Below are 16,989 nucleotides of genomic sequence, written 5' to 3' on the forward strand. Positions count from 1 at the left end.
TCATACTGAAATAAAATTAAAAAAAAGGATGTGAATCCACCGATGAAAGTAAATAACAAAAAGGAGGAGCGAACACAGGTTCATATATACAGGGGCGGACCTACCGCCGGTTCAACCGGTGCAGCCGCACCGGGGCCCGGAGGTGGAGGGGGGCCCTTGCAGGCAGGGCCGGCGTTAGGGGAAGGAAGACCTGGCAGCTGCCTGGGGCCCCCACTCCCCCAGGGGCCCCCAGCTAGCGGCAAGTCACGCAGCCGCTATGGGGCCCCTATGAGGCAGGGGGGCCCGCCTGCCGCCAGCGCCGACTCCCCCGCCGCATTGAACTATACCGGCGTCTGCCGGTACAGTTCAATGCAATGATGGAGGAGAGAGCGTCACCTGACGACGCCCCCTCTCCCATCATTCCCCGCTCTGCCTCTGACACAGCGGGTGCGCGCGCACTCACTGTGTCCCAGGCAGAGCAGCGGCAGCCACTGACACAGGAGCAGGAAGGAAGCAGCGCGGGCTCGGGGAGAGGTGAGGAGCTTGTGTTTTTTTTTTTTTACTGGACTGTGGGGCCATTCTCAGGAGGGGAGGGAAGGGGGAATGAGCATGCTGTATACTATTGTGGGTTCTGCTGTATACTACTGAGCCCTGTGTTGTTACTGTGGGCTCTGCTTTATACTACTGTGGGCTCTGCTTTATACTACTGTGGGCTCTGCTTTATACTACTGTGGGCAGTGCTGTATACTACTGAGCCCTCTGCTGTTACTGTGGGCTCTGCTGTATACTACTGTGGGCTCTGCTGTATACTACTGTGGGCAGTGCTGTATACTACTGAGCCCTCTGCTGTTACTGTGGGCTCTGCTGTATACTACTGTGGGCTCTGCTGTATACTACTGTGTAGGCAGTGCTGTATTCTACTGAGCCCTGTGCTGTTACTGTGGTCTCTGCTGTACACTACTGTGGCCTGTGCTGTACACTACTGTGGCCTGTGCTGTACACTACTGTGGCCTGTGCTGTACACTACTGTGGTCAGTGCTGTATACTATATGGAGGACTATGGGAAGTGTATAATACTATATGGAGGACTATGGGGTGTATTATACTAAACAAGCAAAATGCTGCATATTCATTGGGTGATTGGATTGTTTATGCTGGAATAAAAATCCTTGTTCTCAGCAGCACATCACCGGTGTAAACTGTAGATATGCTGCTGATAACATGATGCTGTATGGTGATCTGTAGTGATCTAATAGTGATTGTTCTGTCCCCTTCATGCTTTCTCAGATGGTGGAAAGAGGCAGGGAAACAAGCGTCCATGACTTCAGTATTGTCGATCACACTCGTTTAGCGGCCTGAGATCAGCGCAGGTAAATACAACCGAAATGCTTCTGTATGATGTGCAATATGCTAGCATTTGGGGCCCCATTTTAAACTTTTAAACACTATGGAGCATCATGTGCGGTCATTATACAGTATGGAGCATCATGTGTGGTCATTATACAGTAAGGAGCATCATGTGTGGCCATTATACAGTATGGGGCATCATGTGCGGTCATTATACAGTATGGAGCATCATGTGCGGTCATTATACAGTATGGAGCATCATGTGCGGTCATTATACAGCATGGAGCATCATGTGCGGTCATTATACAGTATGGAGCATCATGTGTGGCCATTATAAAGTATGGAGCATCATGTGGGGTCATTATACAGTATGGAGCATCATGTGCGGTCATTATACAGTATGGAGCATCATGTGTGGCCATTATACAGTATGGGGCATCATGTGCGGTCATTATACAGTATGGAGCATCATGTGCGGTCATTATACAGTATGGAGCATCATGTGTGGCCATTATACAGTATGGGGCATCATGTGCGGTCATTATACAGTATGGAGCATCATGTGCGGTCAATATACAGTATGAATCATCATGTGCGGTCATTATACAGTATGGAGCATCATGTGCAGCCAATATACAGTATGGAGCACTGTGGCCATATTTTTTTGTTTATAATTATTCTTTATAAAACAGTGTGATCAGCAGTGCTAAATGGATGTGGTTGGGACGTGGATATGGGTGTGACTAGTTATGAATGGGTGTGGCCAGAGGCGTGGCCTAAAATTTGCCGCGGCGCGCGTTGCGCGCCGCACACTTTTCCCCCTCTTTCCCTTCTTCAAAACTTGGGAGGTATGATGCTGGGCAGGGAGGGGGGCCCAGACACATTTCTTGCACAGGGGCCCAAAGCTGGCAGTGTCCGCCACTGCATATATATGATGCCAGCTTGTGTCCAACGAGATATGTTTGTCCCTAGCAACAGCTCAGAGACAGGGATATAAAAAAATATATAACAGTATTCCAATATTTTCATATTGTAGAGGTATACACTGGGTCATAAAAGGACGGTGCAGAGATATAAAAACTGGAATATATACAGTTAAGTCCATATATATTTGGACAGAGACAACATTTTTCTAATTTTGGTTATAGACATTACCGCAATGAATTTTAAACAAAACAATTCAGATGCAGTTGAAGTTCAGACTTTCAGCTTTCATTTGAGGGTATCCACATTAAAATTGGATGAAGGGTTTAGGAGTTTCAGCTCCTTAACATGTGCCACCCTGTTTTTAAAGGGACCAAAAGTAATTGGACAATTGACTCCAAGGCTATTTCATGGTCAGGTGTGGGCAATCCCTTCTTTATAATAATAATAATAATCTTTATTTATATAGCGCCAACATATTCTGCAGCGCTTTACAGTTTAACAGTTTCAAACACAACAGTCATAATTAACAACGTTAACAATACAAGAATTAAAGCGAAATAAGATGACCCTGCTCGTGAGAGCTTACAATCTACAATGAGGTGGGGGAGATACAAAGCACAGGTGTGTATTTACAATGATGTATTTACAATGATGGTCCAGCCATCTTCAGGGGGTGGGGGATAGATGGGGATAGTGAATGGGCTACACACACACAAATATAAAATGAGTTTGATTAGTGAACGTGGTAGGCCGCTCTGAACTAATGTGTTTTGAGCGAGCGCCTAAAACTATGCAAATTGTGGATGGTCCTAATATCTTGGGGCAGAGCATTCCAGAGGATTGGCGCAGCACGGGAGAAGTCTTGGAGTCGGGAGTGGGAGGTACGGATTAGTGCAGAGGTTAGTCGGAAGTCATTTGCAGAGCGCAGAGGTCGGTTAGGCCGATAGACAGAAATGAGGGAGGAGATGTAAGGGGGTGTCACACTGTGGAGAGCTTTGTGGATGAGAACAAGTACTTTGAATTGTATCCTGTAATGAATGGGCAGCCAGTGTAATGACTGGCGAAGAGCAGACGCGTCCGAGTAACGATTAGCCAGATGGACGACCCTGGCTGCTGCATTAAGGATGGACTGGAGAGGGGAAAGTCGCGTGAGGGGGAGGCCAATTAATAGAGTGTTACATTAGTCCAGGCGGGAGTGTATCAGGGAGACAGTGAGGGTTTTTGCTGTTTCCATGGTGAGAAAAGGGCGGATTCTAGAGATGTTCTTTAGGTGTAAGCGGCATGAGCGGGCAAGAGATTGTATATGGGAAGTGAAGGGGAGTTTGGAGTCAAACATAACACCCAGACAGTGCGCCTGCTGCCGGGGTGTTATTACGGTGCCACCCACGGAGAGGGAAATGTCAGATTTAGAGAGGTTAGTAGATGGCGGGAGCAGAAGAAGTTCAGTTTTGGAGAGGTTGCGTTTCAGATAGAGAGCAGACATGATGTTGGAGACTGCAGACAGACAGTCAGTGGCGTTCTGTAGTACAGCAGGGATAAGGTCAGGGGATGACGTGTATAGTTGTGTCATCAGCATAAAGATGATACTGAAAGCCAAATCTGCTGATGATCTGTCCAATTGGGGCTGTGTAGAGGGAGAAGAGAAGGGGGCCAAGGACTGAGCCCTGAGGTACCCCGACAGTGAGAGGAAGAGGAGATGAAGTGGAGCCAGAGAACAGAACATTGAAGGAGCGGTCAGAAAGGTAGGAAGAGAACCAGGAGAGAGCAGTGTCCTTAATGCCTAGTGACTGGAGCCTAGAGAGTATGAGAGGGTGGTCAACAGTGTCGAAAAATGCAGAAAGGTTGAGAAGAATGAGCAGAGAGTGGTCACCGTTACGTTTTGCTGTCAGAAGGTCATTGGTCACTTTGATGAGTGCAGTTTCAGTCGAATGTAGGGGGCGGAAACCGGACTGTGAAGGGTCTAGGAGGGAGTGAGTGGAGAGGTCACGGGTAAGGCGGGAGTAGACCAGGCGCTCCAAGAGTTTAGAGATGAAGGAGAGATTGGAGACTGGTCTTTAGTTAGTTGGGCAGGATGGGTCGAGAGCAGGTTTCTTTAGTAATCGAGTAATGATAGACTGTTTGAAGGAGGAGGGGAAAATGCCAGAGGAGAGGGAGAGATTAAAGATTGTAGTTAGGTGAGTTGTGACGACTGGAGAGAGAGCCTGGAGGAGGTGTGAGGGAATGGGGTTGGTGGTGCATGTAGTCGGACGAGAAGAGGAGGAGCTTGGAGACTTCTTCTGTGATGGGATCGAATGTGGAGAGTGAGCCAGGGGAAATGCAGGGAGGGATGGGAGTCACTGAACTTTGTGATTGGGAGCGGATTTCCTGACGGATATTGTCTATTTTCTCTATAAAGTGGGAGGCCAGGTCATCAGCACAAATGTCTGTGATAGGGGCTTGTGCTTTTGGCCTGAGGAGGGAGTGAAAGGTGTCAAAAAGTTTCTTGGGGTTGTTGGATAGTGAGGAGATCAGGGTGGTGAAGTAGGTCTGTTTGGCAAGGTGAAGGGCAGAGTTATAGGTCCTTAACATAAATCTGAAGTGTATGAAGTCTTCTGGTGTGCCTGTTTTCCTCCATAAGCGTTCAGCACACCTAGAGCATCGCTGGAGAAATTGGGTTTGCGATGTGAGCCAGGGCTGTTTCACTCTGTGTTTGGAGGTTCTGAGGGTGAGGGGCGCTACTTGGTCCAGGGTGCTTCTAAGAGTGTCATTGAAGTGATGTACAACCAGATCAGGACAGGAAATAGAAGAGATTGTAGATAATGATGAGTGTAGGGAGTCTGAAAGTGTATGAGGGTTAATGGCATGTAGATTTCTGAATATGCGGTAGGTAGGAGTGTGCTGGGGTGGATGAGGATTTATGAGTGTGAAGGAGAGAATGTTGTGGTCAGAGAGGGGAAGTGGTGAGTTATCTAGGTAAAAGATTGAGCACAGACAAAGACCAGGTCAAGGGTGTTACCGTCCTTGTGTGTTTCAGAGGTTGAGAGCTGTGAGAGGCCTAGAAATGTGGTGAGTGATAGAAGCTGGGATGCAGATATGGACGTGGGGCTTTTTATGGGGATGTTGAAGTCTCCCAGGATAAGGGTTGGTAGTTCTGAGGACATGAAGTGCGGCAGCCAGGCAGAGAAATGGTCCAGGAAGTGGGTGGGTGAGCCTGGGGGCCGGTATATGACCGCTACTCTGAGGGAGAGGGGACGAAAGAGTCTGATGGTGTGGACCTCAAAAGAAGGGAATGAGAGTGATGGAGCTGGGGGGATGACCTGGAAGGTGCATTGTGGGGAGAGAAGTATGCTGACTCCACCACCATGTCTGTTTGTAGGTCTTGGGGAATGTGAGAATTGTAAGCCACCATGGGAAATGGCAGCAGGAGAGACCGTTATGTCATTCTCAATTAAGCAGATAAAAGGCCTTGAGTTGATTTGAGGTGTGGTGCTTGCATTTGGAACATTTTGCTGTGAAGTAAACATGCGGTCAAAGGAGTTCTCCATGCAGGTGAAACAAGCCATCCTTAAGCTGCAAAAACAGAAAAAACCCATCCGAGAAATTGCTACAATATTAGGAGTGGCAACATCTACAGTTTGGTACATCCTGAGAAAGAAAGAAAGCACTGGTGAACTCATCAATGCAAAAAGACCTGGGAGCCCACGGAAGACAACAGTGGTGGATGATCGCAGAATAATCTCCATGGTGAAGAGAAACCCCTTCACAACAGCCAACCAATTGAACAACATTCTCCAGGAGGTAGGCATATCAATATCCAAATCTACCATAAAGAGAAGACTGCATGAAAGTAAATACAGAGGGTTCACTGCACGGTGCAAGCCACTGATAAGCATCAACAATAAAAAGGCTAGACTGGACTTTTGCTAAAAAAACATCTAAAAAAGCCAGCACAGTTCTGGAAGAGCATTCTTTGGACAGATGAAACCAAGATCAACCTCTACCAGAATGATGGAAAGAGAAAAGTATGGCGAAGGCGTGGTACAGCTCATGATCCAAAGCATACCACATCATCTGTAAAACACGGCGGAGGCAGTGTGATGGCTTGGGCATGCATGGCTGCCAGTGGCACTGGGTCACTAGTGTTTATTTATGATGTGACACAAGACAGAAGCAGCCGAATGAATTCTGAGGTATTCAGAGGCATACTGTGTGCTCAGATCCAGCCAAATGCAGCCAAACTGATTGGTCGCCATTTCATACTACAGATGGACAATGACCCAAAACATAAAGACAAAGAAACCCAGGAGTTTATTAAAGCAAAGAAGTGGAATATTCTTGAATGGCCAAGTCAGTCACCTGATCTCAACCCAATTGAGCATGCATTTCACTTGTTAAAGACTAAACTTCAGACAGAAAGGCCCACAAACAAACAGCAACTGAAAACCACCGCAGTGAAGGCCTGGCAGAGCATCAAAAAGGAGGAAACACAGCGTCTGGTGATGTCCATGAGTTCAAGACTTCAGGCAGTCATTGCCAACAAAGGGTTTTCAACCAAGTACTAGAAATGAACATTTTATTTAAAATTATTTAATCTGTCCAATTACTTTTGGTCCCTTTAAAAACAGGGTGGCACATGTTAAGGAGCTGAAACTCCTAAACCCTTCATCCAATGTTAATGTGGATACCCTCAAATAAAAGCTGAAAGTCTGAACTTCAACTGCATCTGAATTGTTTAAAATTCATTGTGGTAATGTCTATAACCAAAATTAGAAAAATGTCTCTGTCCAAATATACAGTATATGGACTTAACTGTAAGAATAAATGGGAAAATTAAACGTACATCTCATTTTGATGACAGTTCCCCCTGGGGGAGTTTATTTTGGTTTCTAATTAGTAACAGGCATCTGAAATACACTATTGCACAAAAATTGAGTGACTTTTGCGTCACAGAATACGGTCACCCTGGTGTTGTACTGGTTGTGGATGATGAGGATGAGGATAAAGAGGATAACACCAAACAGCCGAAATCAGGAAGTGGATAGCAATGTGTGGTTGGGGAGAGGTGCATGACAATACACCTCCACAAAAAAGACAATGAATTGCAGGCTATGTTTCGCTGTTTTCACTTGGTGGTGTACAGAAATCTTGCCCAATCCAGCCCTTGTTCCTTTTTATAAGGTCAGCCTGTCAGCATTTTCAGTTGACAGGCGGATGCGCTTATCTGTTATAATTCCACCAGCAGCACTAAAAACCCACTCTGTCAGAACACTAGCAGCAGGGCAGGCTAGGACATCCAAAGCATAGAGAGCCAGTTCATGCCACGTGTCCAGCTTGGATATTCAAAATAATTAAAAGGCACAGAGCAATCACGGAGGACGTTTGTACGATCTGCAAGGAACTCCCTCAGCATCTTTCCAAACATTGCACTTCTTATGACAGCACCCCTTGCCTCTGTGCCAGCTCGATGGGAGGGTCTGAGAAAACTGTCCCAGAACTTTGCCATTGTTCCCCTGCCTGAGCTAGATTGTACTTCTGTCTCTCTCGCTTGGACTCCTTGGTTGTACAACAAACTCTGATGTCTGCTGCCAGCGTTCTCACATGGGAATTTTCTAAGTAATTCTGCTACAAGGGCCCTCTGGTACTGCAACATTTTAGTACACCTCTCTGCCTCTGGTAGAAGAGATTGAAAGTTCTCCTTGTAGAGTGGGTCTAGAAGTGTCACCAACCAATAATGAGTGTCACGAAAAATTTTTATAATGCGAGGGTCACGTGAAATGCAGCGCAATATGAAGTCAGCCATGCGTGCCAGACTGCTAACAGGTAAGGCTTCCATGTCCTCACCAACAGGACGACTGACCATGCTGTCCTCCTTCTGCTCCTCCTCCCTGTCCTCAGGCCATCCCCGCTGAACACATGGTATAACAGCTGTGCTTGTAGTACTGTCTATAGTGCATGAAAGTAGCTCCTGTTCTTCCCCCACCTCCTCCTCATTGCCTACCAATCCACGTTGGGAAGACATGAGGCTGGGCTGAGTGTTATCCCCCTGTATGGTTCCTTGGTCCATGTCCTCGTGCTCTGCTTGTAATGCATCCGCTTTAATTGTGAGCAGAGAGGTTTTCAGAGTGCTGAGAAGTGGGAAGGTGATGCTAATTATGGCATCATCACCGCTCACCATCTTGGTGCAGTACTCAAAGTTTTGTAGGATGGTACATATGTCTCACATCCATGTCCACTCCTAAGGTCTTATGTGTGGTGTCTGAACTGAAAATCGATGGCCTTATTGATGTTGGTAGTCAACTACTGCCCTCTTCTGCTCACAAATCCTTTCCAACATATGCAGCGTAGAGTTACAATGCGTGGGGACAACACACAACAGTCGGTGAGCCGGAAGCTGCAAACGCTGCTGAAACACGGCAAGGGAGGCTGAAGCTGTAGCTGACTTTCTAAAATGGGTAGACATATGGCATACTTTCACTAGTAGATGCAGAAGCTCCGGGTAGCTTTTCAGAAAATGTTGAACCACGAGGTTAAGCACATAGGCCAGGCAGTACGTGTGTGAGCTCACCTTGCCTCAGAGCCGCCACCAGGTTCTGGCCATTGTCACACACGACCGTGCCTGGCTGTAGGTTCAGCAGTGTCATCCAAATATCTGACTGCTCTTTCAGCGCTGTCCACAACTCTTCTGCATTGTGCAGTTTGTCACCTATACAGATTAGCTTCAGCACAGCCTGTTGCCTCTTGGCTGAGGCAGTGCTGCAGTGCTTCCAGCTTCTGACTGATGTGTTGATTTCAGAGATGGAGGCTGAAGAGGAGGAGGAGTTGCAGGAGCTGTAGACTGTGGGGGAAACCTTGATTGATGTAGGGCCCACAATCCTCGGCATGGGGAGGATGTGTTCCATCCCAAGGTATGACTGGGTCCCGACTTCCACTATGTTAACCCAGTGTGCCATCAGTGAGATGTACCGTCCCTGCCCACAAGCACTTGTCCATATGTCCGTGGTTAGGTGGACTTTCCCAGTAACAGCATTGTTGAGGGCATGGGTAATGTTGTGGGACACATGCTGGTGTAATGCCGGTACGGCACACCGGGAGAAATAGTGACGACTGGGGACCGAGTACCTTGGGATGGCCGCCGCTATCAGGTTGCCGAAAGCTTCCTTCTCAACGAGCCTAAAAGGCAACATTTCAAGTGCAAGAAGAAGAGAAATGTTAGAATTTAGTAATGTGGCCTGTGGGGCGATGACTGGGGTACAGATAACTGAAGGCTGTGCTGGGACAAGGACATGGATGGACTTGATGATGGTGCTGCTTGACTGTGGGCAACAACAGGTGCAAGGCTAGTGGCATCTTCACATGCACAGTGGACTGGGGATTAGCTTCTAAGTAAAACAGTTGAAGAAGCAGTGGTGTCACCTGCAGACAGTGTTCCTGGAGCCTGGGGTTCAGCCCACAAAGTCGGGTGCTTTGCTGCCATGTGCCTGATCATGCTGGTGGTGGTCAGGCTGGTAGTTTTGCTACCCTTGCTGATGCGGGCATGGCAGGTGCTGCAAATGGCCTGTTTGAGTTTATTGGCAGAGTAGCCTCCTTCCCCATGTGTGCTGCTGTCCTCGCTCTGCATGTCCTCCTGCCAGGTTGGATCAGTCACTATGTCATCCACCACTTCGTCTTCCACATCCGCACCCTGCTCCTCCTCCTGACTTTCTGACAATTGTGTCTCATCATCGTGCACCTCTTCTGACACTTTCCCACCGTCGTCTTCGTGTGCCCGTGGCTGGTCAAAGCTTTGGGCATCGCTACATGCAATCTCATCTGGCCCCACTTCAAGTTGACCGGCCGAGAGTATGGAATGTTGAAAGGGAAGACTGGACAGCTCTTCGGAGTGTCCAAGTGTGGGATCAGTTGTCTCATGGCATTCGGCATGGTGGGAGGAAGGAGGATCAGGGTGAGGAATATCCGGTCCACACTCATGGCTACTCAGACTTGACTGTGTGGAAGACAAGGTGGTGGTGGTGACTAAGTGACTTGAAGCATTATCCGCTATCCAACCAACAACCGTTTCACACTGCTCTGGCTTCAATAGTGGTGTGCTGTGATCCTTTAGAAACTGGAACAGGAAGGTTGAGCGAGAAGATGTGGATCTTTGTTGTTGTCCACTTTCAGATTGGCTATGGCCTCGTCCTCTGCATGCACCATCAGCATCACGTCCACTTCCCTCGCCTTGCCCATTTTAAATGGATTACTGAACTATTTCAAAAGCTCAACACAAATGTATTTATTTGGAGCAAAATTATATCAGATCAGTATGCCTTCAAAGCTACGATTTTTCCACCACAGATACAACAGGCCTCAGCCTGACATAACGAACTGTATACATTTTTTTTGTTTTGTTTTTTAGAGATTTTTTTTTTTAAACGAGTGGATCAAGGCTAGCAGACAGAACTATGGAACTTATGCCTGCGAAGCTACGATTTTTAGAACACAGATACACCAGGCCTCAGCCTGACATAACAGACTGTATAAAATATTTTTGGGGGGTGAATTTTTGAAAAAAAAAAGAAAGAGGAGAACAAGGCTAGCACACAGAACTATGATACATATGCCTGCAAAACTAAGATTTTTCCACTATAGATACACAAGGCCACAGCCACAGATAACAGACTGTCTCATTTTTTTTTCTCTTGTATGTGAAATTTGTCAAAAAATGAAAAATGAGTACAACAATGCTAGCAGACAGGACTATGAAACGTATGCCTGAGAAGCTATGATTTTTCCACCACAGATGCAACAGGCCTCAGCCTGACATAACAGACTGTATACATTTTTGGGGGGGGTTGGAGAATTTTTAAAATAAAAAAAAGAGTGGAACAAGGCTAGCAGACAGAACTATTGAACTTATGCCTGCGAATCTACGATTTTTCCACCACCGATACACCAGCCGTCAGCCTCAGATAACAGACTGATGTAAATGTGGCCTTGATCTTTTTTGGACACAACTAAATTGTGTCAACAAGTTGGCTATGACACAAAAAAAGATTTTTTTGGGGTACTCACATCTGGTGTCTGGGACAAAAAAAAGGTAGATTTGCGCCTTCTTAGATTTCAATAGCCTGGCTGTAGTAGGCAGTGTGAACAAGCAAATAAATGTTAAAATAAGGGGTCTATGTATTGCTTTTGAATAAAAGAAGCAGGTATCAGGTGAAGAAAAAAAGCCACAGAAAACCGCAGCTAGATATATATTAACCCCTTCACCCCGAAGCCTGTATTCAACTTCCTGACCAGGCCATTTTTTTCAATTCTGACCACTGTCACTTTATGAGGTCATAACTCTGAAACGCTTCAACGGATCCTGGTGATTCTGAGATTTTCTCATGACATATTGTACTTTATGATAGTGGTAAAATTTCTTCCATTTGACTTGCATTTATTTGTGAAAAAAAATGAAAATTTGTCGAAAATGTGGAAAATTTTGCAATTTTTAAACTTTTTTTGCCCTCAAATTAGAGAGTCATATCATGCAAAATAGTTAATAAATAACATTACCCACATGTCTGCTTTACATTAGCACAATTTTGGAAACAAGTTTTTTTTGCTAGGAAGTTATAGGGGTTAAAAGTTGACCAGCGATTTCTCATTTTTACAACAAAATTAGCAAAACCATTTTTTTAGGGACCACCTCACTTTGAGGGGTCTATATGACAGAGAATGCCCAAAAGTGATACCATTCTAAAAACTGCACCCCTCAAGGTACTCAAAACCACATTCAAAAAGTTTATTAACCCTTCAGGTGCTTCACAGGAATTTTTGGAATGTTTAAAAAAAATTGAACATTTTACTTTTTTTCACAAAATTTTTACTTCAGATCCAATTTGTTTTATTTTACCAAGGGTAACAGGAGAAATTTGTTGTACAATTTGTCCTGAGTACGCTGATACCCCATATGAGGGGGTAAACCACTGTTTGGGCACATGGCAGAGCTTGGAAGGGAAGGAGCGAAATTTGACTTTTCAATGCAAAATTTGCTGGAGTTGAGATCGGACACCATGACGCGTTTGGAGAGCCTCTGATGTGCCTAAACAGTGGAAACCCCCCACAAGTGACACCATTTTGGAAAGTAGACCCCTAAGGAACTAATCTAGATGTGTGGTGAGCATTTTCAACCTCCAAATGCTTCGCAGAAGTTTATAATGTAGAGCTGAAAAAAAAATCATATTTTTTTCACAAAAAATGATATTTTTGCCCCAAATTTTTTATTTTCCCAAGGATAACAGGACAAATTGGACACCAAAAGTTGTTGTGCAATTTGTCCTGAGTACGCTGATACCCCATGTGTGGGGGTAAACCACTGTTTGGGCACATGGCAGAGCTCGTAAGGGAAAGAACGACATTTGACTTTTCAATGCAAAATTGTCTGGAATTGAGATCGGAACCCATGTCGCGTTTGGAGAGCCCCTGATGTGCCTAAACAGTGGAAACCTCCCACAAGTGACCCCATTTTTGAAAGAAGACCCCCTAAGGAACTTATCTAGATGTGTGGTGAGCATTTTCAACCCCCAATTGTTTCACTATAGTTTAGAATGTAGAGCCGTGAAAATTATAAAAACATTTTTTTTCCACAAAATGATGTTTTAGCCCACAATTTTTTATTTTCCCAAGGGTAACAGGAGAAATTGGACCCCAAAAGTTGTTGTCCAATTTGTCCTGAGTATGCTGTTACTCCATATGTGGGGGGAACCACCGTTTGGGCGCATGGCAGAGCTCAGAAGGGAAGGAGCGCTGTTTTGGAATGTAGACTTTGATGGAATGGTCTGCGGGCGTCACGTTGCATTTGCAGAGCTCCTGATGTACCTAAAGAGTAGAAACTCCCATAAGTGACCCCATATTGGAAACTAGACCCCCCCAAGGAACTTATCTAGATGTGTTGTAAGAATGTTGAACCCCCAAGTGTTTAGCTAAAGTTTATAACGCAGAGCCGTGAAAATGAAAAATATATATTTTCCACAAAAATGACATTTTAGCCCCCAAATTTTTATTTTTCCAAGGGTAACAGGAGGAATTGGACCCCAAAAGTCGTTGTCCAATTTGTCCTGAGTATGCTGATACCCCATATGTGGGGGGAACCACTGTTTGGGTGCACGGCAGAGCTCAGAAGGGAAGGAGCGCCGTTTGGAATGCAGACTTAGATGGATTTGTCTACAGGCACCACGTTGCATTTGCAGAGCCCCTGATGTACCTAAACAGTAGAACCCCCACACGTGACCCCATATTGGAAACTAGACCCCCCCAAGGAACTTAACTAGATGTGTTGTGAGAACTTTGAACCCCCAAGTGTTTCACTACAGTTTAAAACACAGAGCCGTGAAAATAAAAAATCTTTTTTTTTTCCACAAAAATTATATTTTAGCCCCCAGTTTTGTATTTTTCCAAGGGTAACAGGAGAAATTGGACCACAAAAGTTGTTGTCCAATTTGTCCTGAGTACGCCGATATCCCATATGTTGGGGTAAACCCCTGTTTGGGCGCACGGGAGAGCTCGGAAGGGAAGGAGCACTGTTTTACATTTTCAACACAGAATTAGCTGGAATTGAGATCGGACGCCATGTCGCGTTTGGAGAGCCCCTGATGTTCCTAAACAGTGGAAACCCCACAATTCTAACTGAAACCCTAACCCAAACACACCCCTAACCCTAATCCCAACCATAACCCTAACCACACCACTAACCTTAATCCCAACTCTAATCCCAACTGTAAATGTAATCCAAACCCTAACTTTAGCCCCAAACCTAACCCTAACTTTAGCCCCAACCCTAACCCTAACCCCAACCCTAACCCAACCCCAACCCTAACCCTAACCCGAACCCTAACTTTAACCCCAACCCTAACCCTAACTTTAGCCCCAACCCTAACCCTAACTTTAGCCCCAACCCTAACCCTAACTTTAGCCCCAACCCTAACCCTAACCCTAATGGGAAAATGGAAATAAATACATTTTTTAAAATTGTATTATTTTTCCCTAACTAAGGGGGTGATGAAGGGGGGTTTGATTTACTTTTATAGCGTTTTTTGGTGGATTTTTATGATTGGCAGCCGTCACACACTAAAAGATGCTTTTTATTGCAAAAAATAGTTTTTGCGTCACCACATTTTGAGAGCTATAATTTATCCATATTTTGGCCCACAGAGTCATGTGAGCTCTTGTTTTTTGCGGGACGAGATGACGTTTTTATTGGCATCATTTTCGGGCACATGACCTTTTTTGATCACTTTTTATTCCGATTTTTGGGAGGCAGAATGGACAAAAAACAGCAATTCCTGAATTTCTTTTAGGGGGCGTTTATATCGTTCCGCGTGTGGTAAAATTGATAAAGCAGCTTTATTCTTCGGGTTAGTATGATTACAGCGATACCTCATTTATGTCATTTTTTTATGTTTTGGCGCTTTTACACAATAAAAACTTTTTTATATAAAAAATAATTGTTTTTGCCTCGCTTTATTCTGAGAGCTATAACTTTTTTATTTTTCTGCTAATGATGCTGTATGGCTCCTTGTTTTTTGCGGGTCAAGATGACATTTTCAGTGGTACCATAGTTATTTATATCCGTCTTTTTGATCACATTTTTATGGCAGTATGATGATAAAGCATTGTTTTTTGCCTCATTTTTTATTTTTATTTTTTGCTGTGTTCACTGAAGGGGTTAACTGGTGGGATTGTTTTATAGAGCGGGTTGTTACGGACGCGGCAATACCAGATATGTGTTCTTTTATTGTTTGTTTTTTTATTTACATAAATAAATGGATTTATTGGAAAATATATTGTTTTTTCTTCATTTGGGGATTTTTTTTTATTTTTATACATTCTTTTTTTTTTTTTTACACTTTATAACATTGTCCCAGGGTGGGACATCACTATATTTCATCAGATCGCTGATCTGACACTTTGCATAGCACTGTGTCAGATCAGCGATCTTACAGGCAGTGCAGGAGGCTTTCCGGAGCCTGCTCTGAGCAGGCGCCGGCAAGCCACCTCAACGGAGGACCCGGAAGGAGCCCCGTGGCCATTTTGGATCCCTTGTCCCTGCGCAATGCCCCTCCAAGTCACTGTCACTACTGACAGCGGCATCAGAGGGGTTAAATGCCCACGATCGGTGCTAGGGCCTTGCTGCAGGGTGTCAGCTGTCACATACAGCTGACGCCCGCATGCGATCGCCGCGGTGCTCACTGTGAGACCGCGCGATCGTGCCGCCGTACTAGTACTGTGGTTTGCGGGAACTTCGTTCCCGCAGAGCAGTACTAGTACAGCGCATGTCGGGAAGAGGTTAAATAAGCAGCAGCAGCAGACAGTAATGGAGCTTTTGGAGGTATGCCATGAGAGCTATGTACTCACATACAGTGCCTGCAGGCCTTGCACTGATGTGAATATGCGCACATAGACTCCCCTGCCTACCTAGCGCTGCAATCTCAGGACCCCCGAATTAGCCCTAAAAATGACTGCTGGTTTCTTAGGAGTTGTGGAATGAACAGTTGCGGAGCAGAATGCGGCGAGCAGGGCAGCGCCAGGTCTCTTATAGACCAGATGATGCTGTGCGGCTAGCCAATTACTGTAATACCACAACAAAGATGGCTGCGGCATTACAGTGCATGGCTGACAATTCCTCCACTGTCATTGGTGCTCTAAAGAGCACCAGAATTGCAGGGCAGAGACCCGAGCTCCCACCGAATAATCCCGGAAATACTCAGTGCTCGCCGAGTACACCGAGCATAGTGATACTCGGGCGAGTACCGAGTAGTGGCGAGCACGTTCGCTCATCACTAGTTATGTCCATGTGACCTTTAAGTGAATATATCAGCATCATGTGGGGCCTTGCTACGTTGCCAATGTGGGAACCAAATCAAGTGGCTTTATATGTAAAAGCAGGTCCAGTTCTTATGGGCGCAAACCTTACTTTGAATGGCCACCGTGTAAAACAGTGAAACAATCAATAGTGAAAAAGCATATTGCTGCTGGACTCACCACATTTATTTTTCTGCTCCAAAGCTAATATAGAAGGGTGCCGCTTCGCTACTTGCCCGCAGTGAATATCAAACGAACGTGAAAAAAAGCCAAACCGAATATATTTAAAATTGATTTTCTTTATTGTTTCCAACATTAAAAATTATAGATTTTCCTACATTAAACAGTTATAGATCTAAGACCCCATAAAGATCATAGACCCCATCTCTATGATATAAGGGCGAGGTTACCGCAGGAAACACATAAGATCATAGAGATGAGGTCTATGATCTTTATGGAGTCTTAGATCTCTATGATTAAGGGTTCCTGCCGGAAATGCGTAAGATGTATCCATGATGAAGCAACGCAAGTAACTTTTTAACGGCGGAATCAATAAAGAAGAAACAATTTTAAATTTACTCATGTGCCAGCTTTGTTTTTTTTTTCCTTTTGCCTAGTACAGCGAAACTTCTTCAAAAATAAATATCACCTCTTTGCCTCTAATAAGACAACTCTTTTAATTCTAACAGTAAAATACATAACATTTCAGAAAATATTTTACCTGTTTCGTTGGTAATTTCTCCATCTGCACATGAAATACAATCAAAACAGCAAACTGGTTCTCCCTGTCTTATGCCTTTTCTTGTGCCTGGAACACAACTAATACTGCAAACCGATACCGGAGACTGGAGTGAATGTGAAAATATTCAGCATGTTAGGAGGAAATATTAAAAGTTGTGCCATTTTATAATTTAGTTTTATTGGTATTTG

At 44.9% G+C, this 16,989-nt stretch overlaps 1 protein-coding gene across 1 annotated transcript in view; it reads right to left on the reverse strand.

Annotated features, from left to right (window-relative positions):
* The window catches only part of LOC143808244 (vomeronasal type-2 receptor 1-like), a 327,061-nt gene that overhangs the window by 12,440 nt on the left and 297,632 nt on the right, over positions 1-16,989 (reverse strand). Inside the window, exon 5 of the mRNA XM_077290698.1 lies at positions 16,781-16,904. Within this exon, the coding sequence (XP_077146813.1) occupies positions 16,781-16,904 (124 nt within the window). The remainder of the gene's footprint in view (positions 1-16,780; positions 16,905-16,989) is intronic.

Source organism: Ranitomeya variabilis, chromosome 2 (assembly GCF_051348905.1).
Source record: "Ranitomeya variabilis isolate aRanVar5 chromosome 2, aRanVar5.hap1, whole genome shotgun sequence".
NCBI lineage: Eukaryota > Metazoa > Chordata > Amphibia > Anura > Dendrobatidae > Ranitomeya > Ranitomeya variabilis.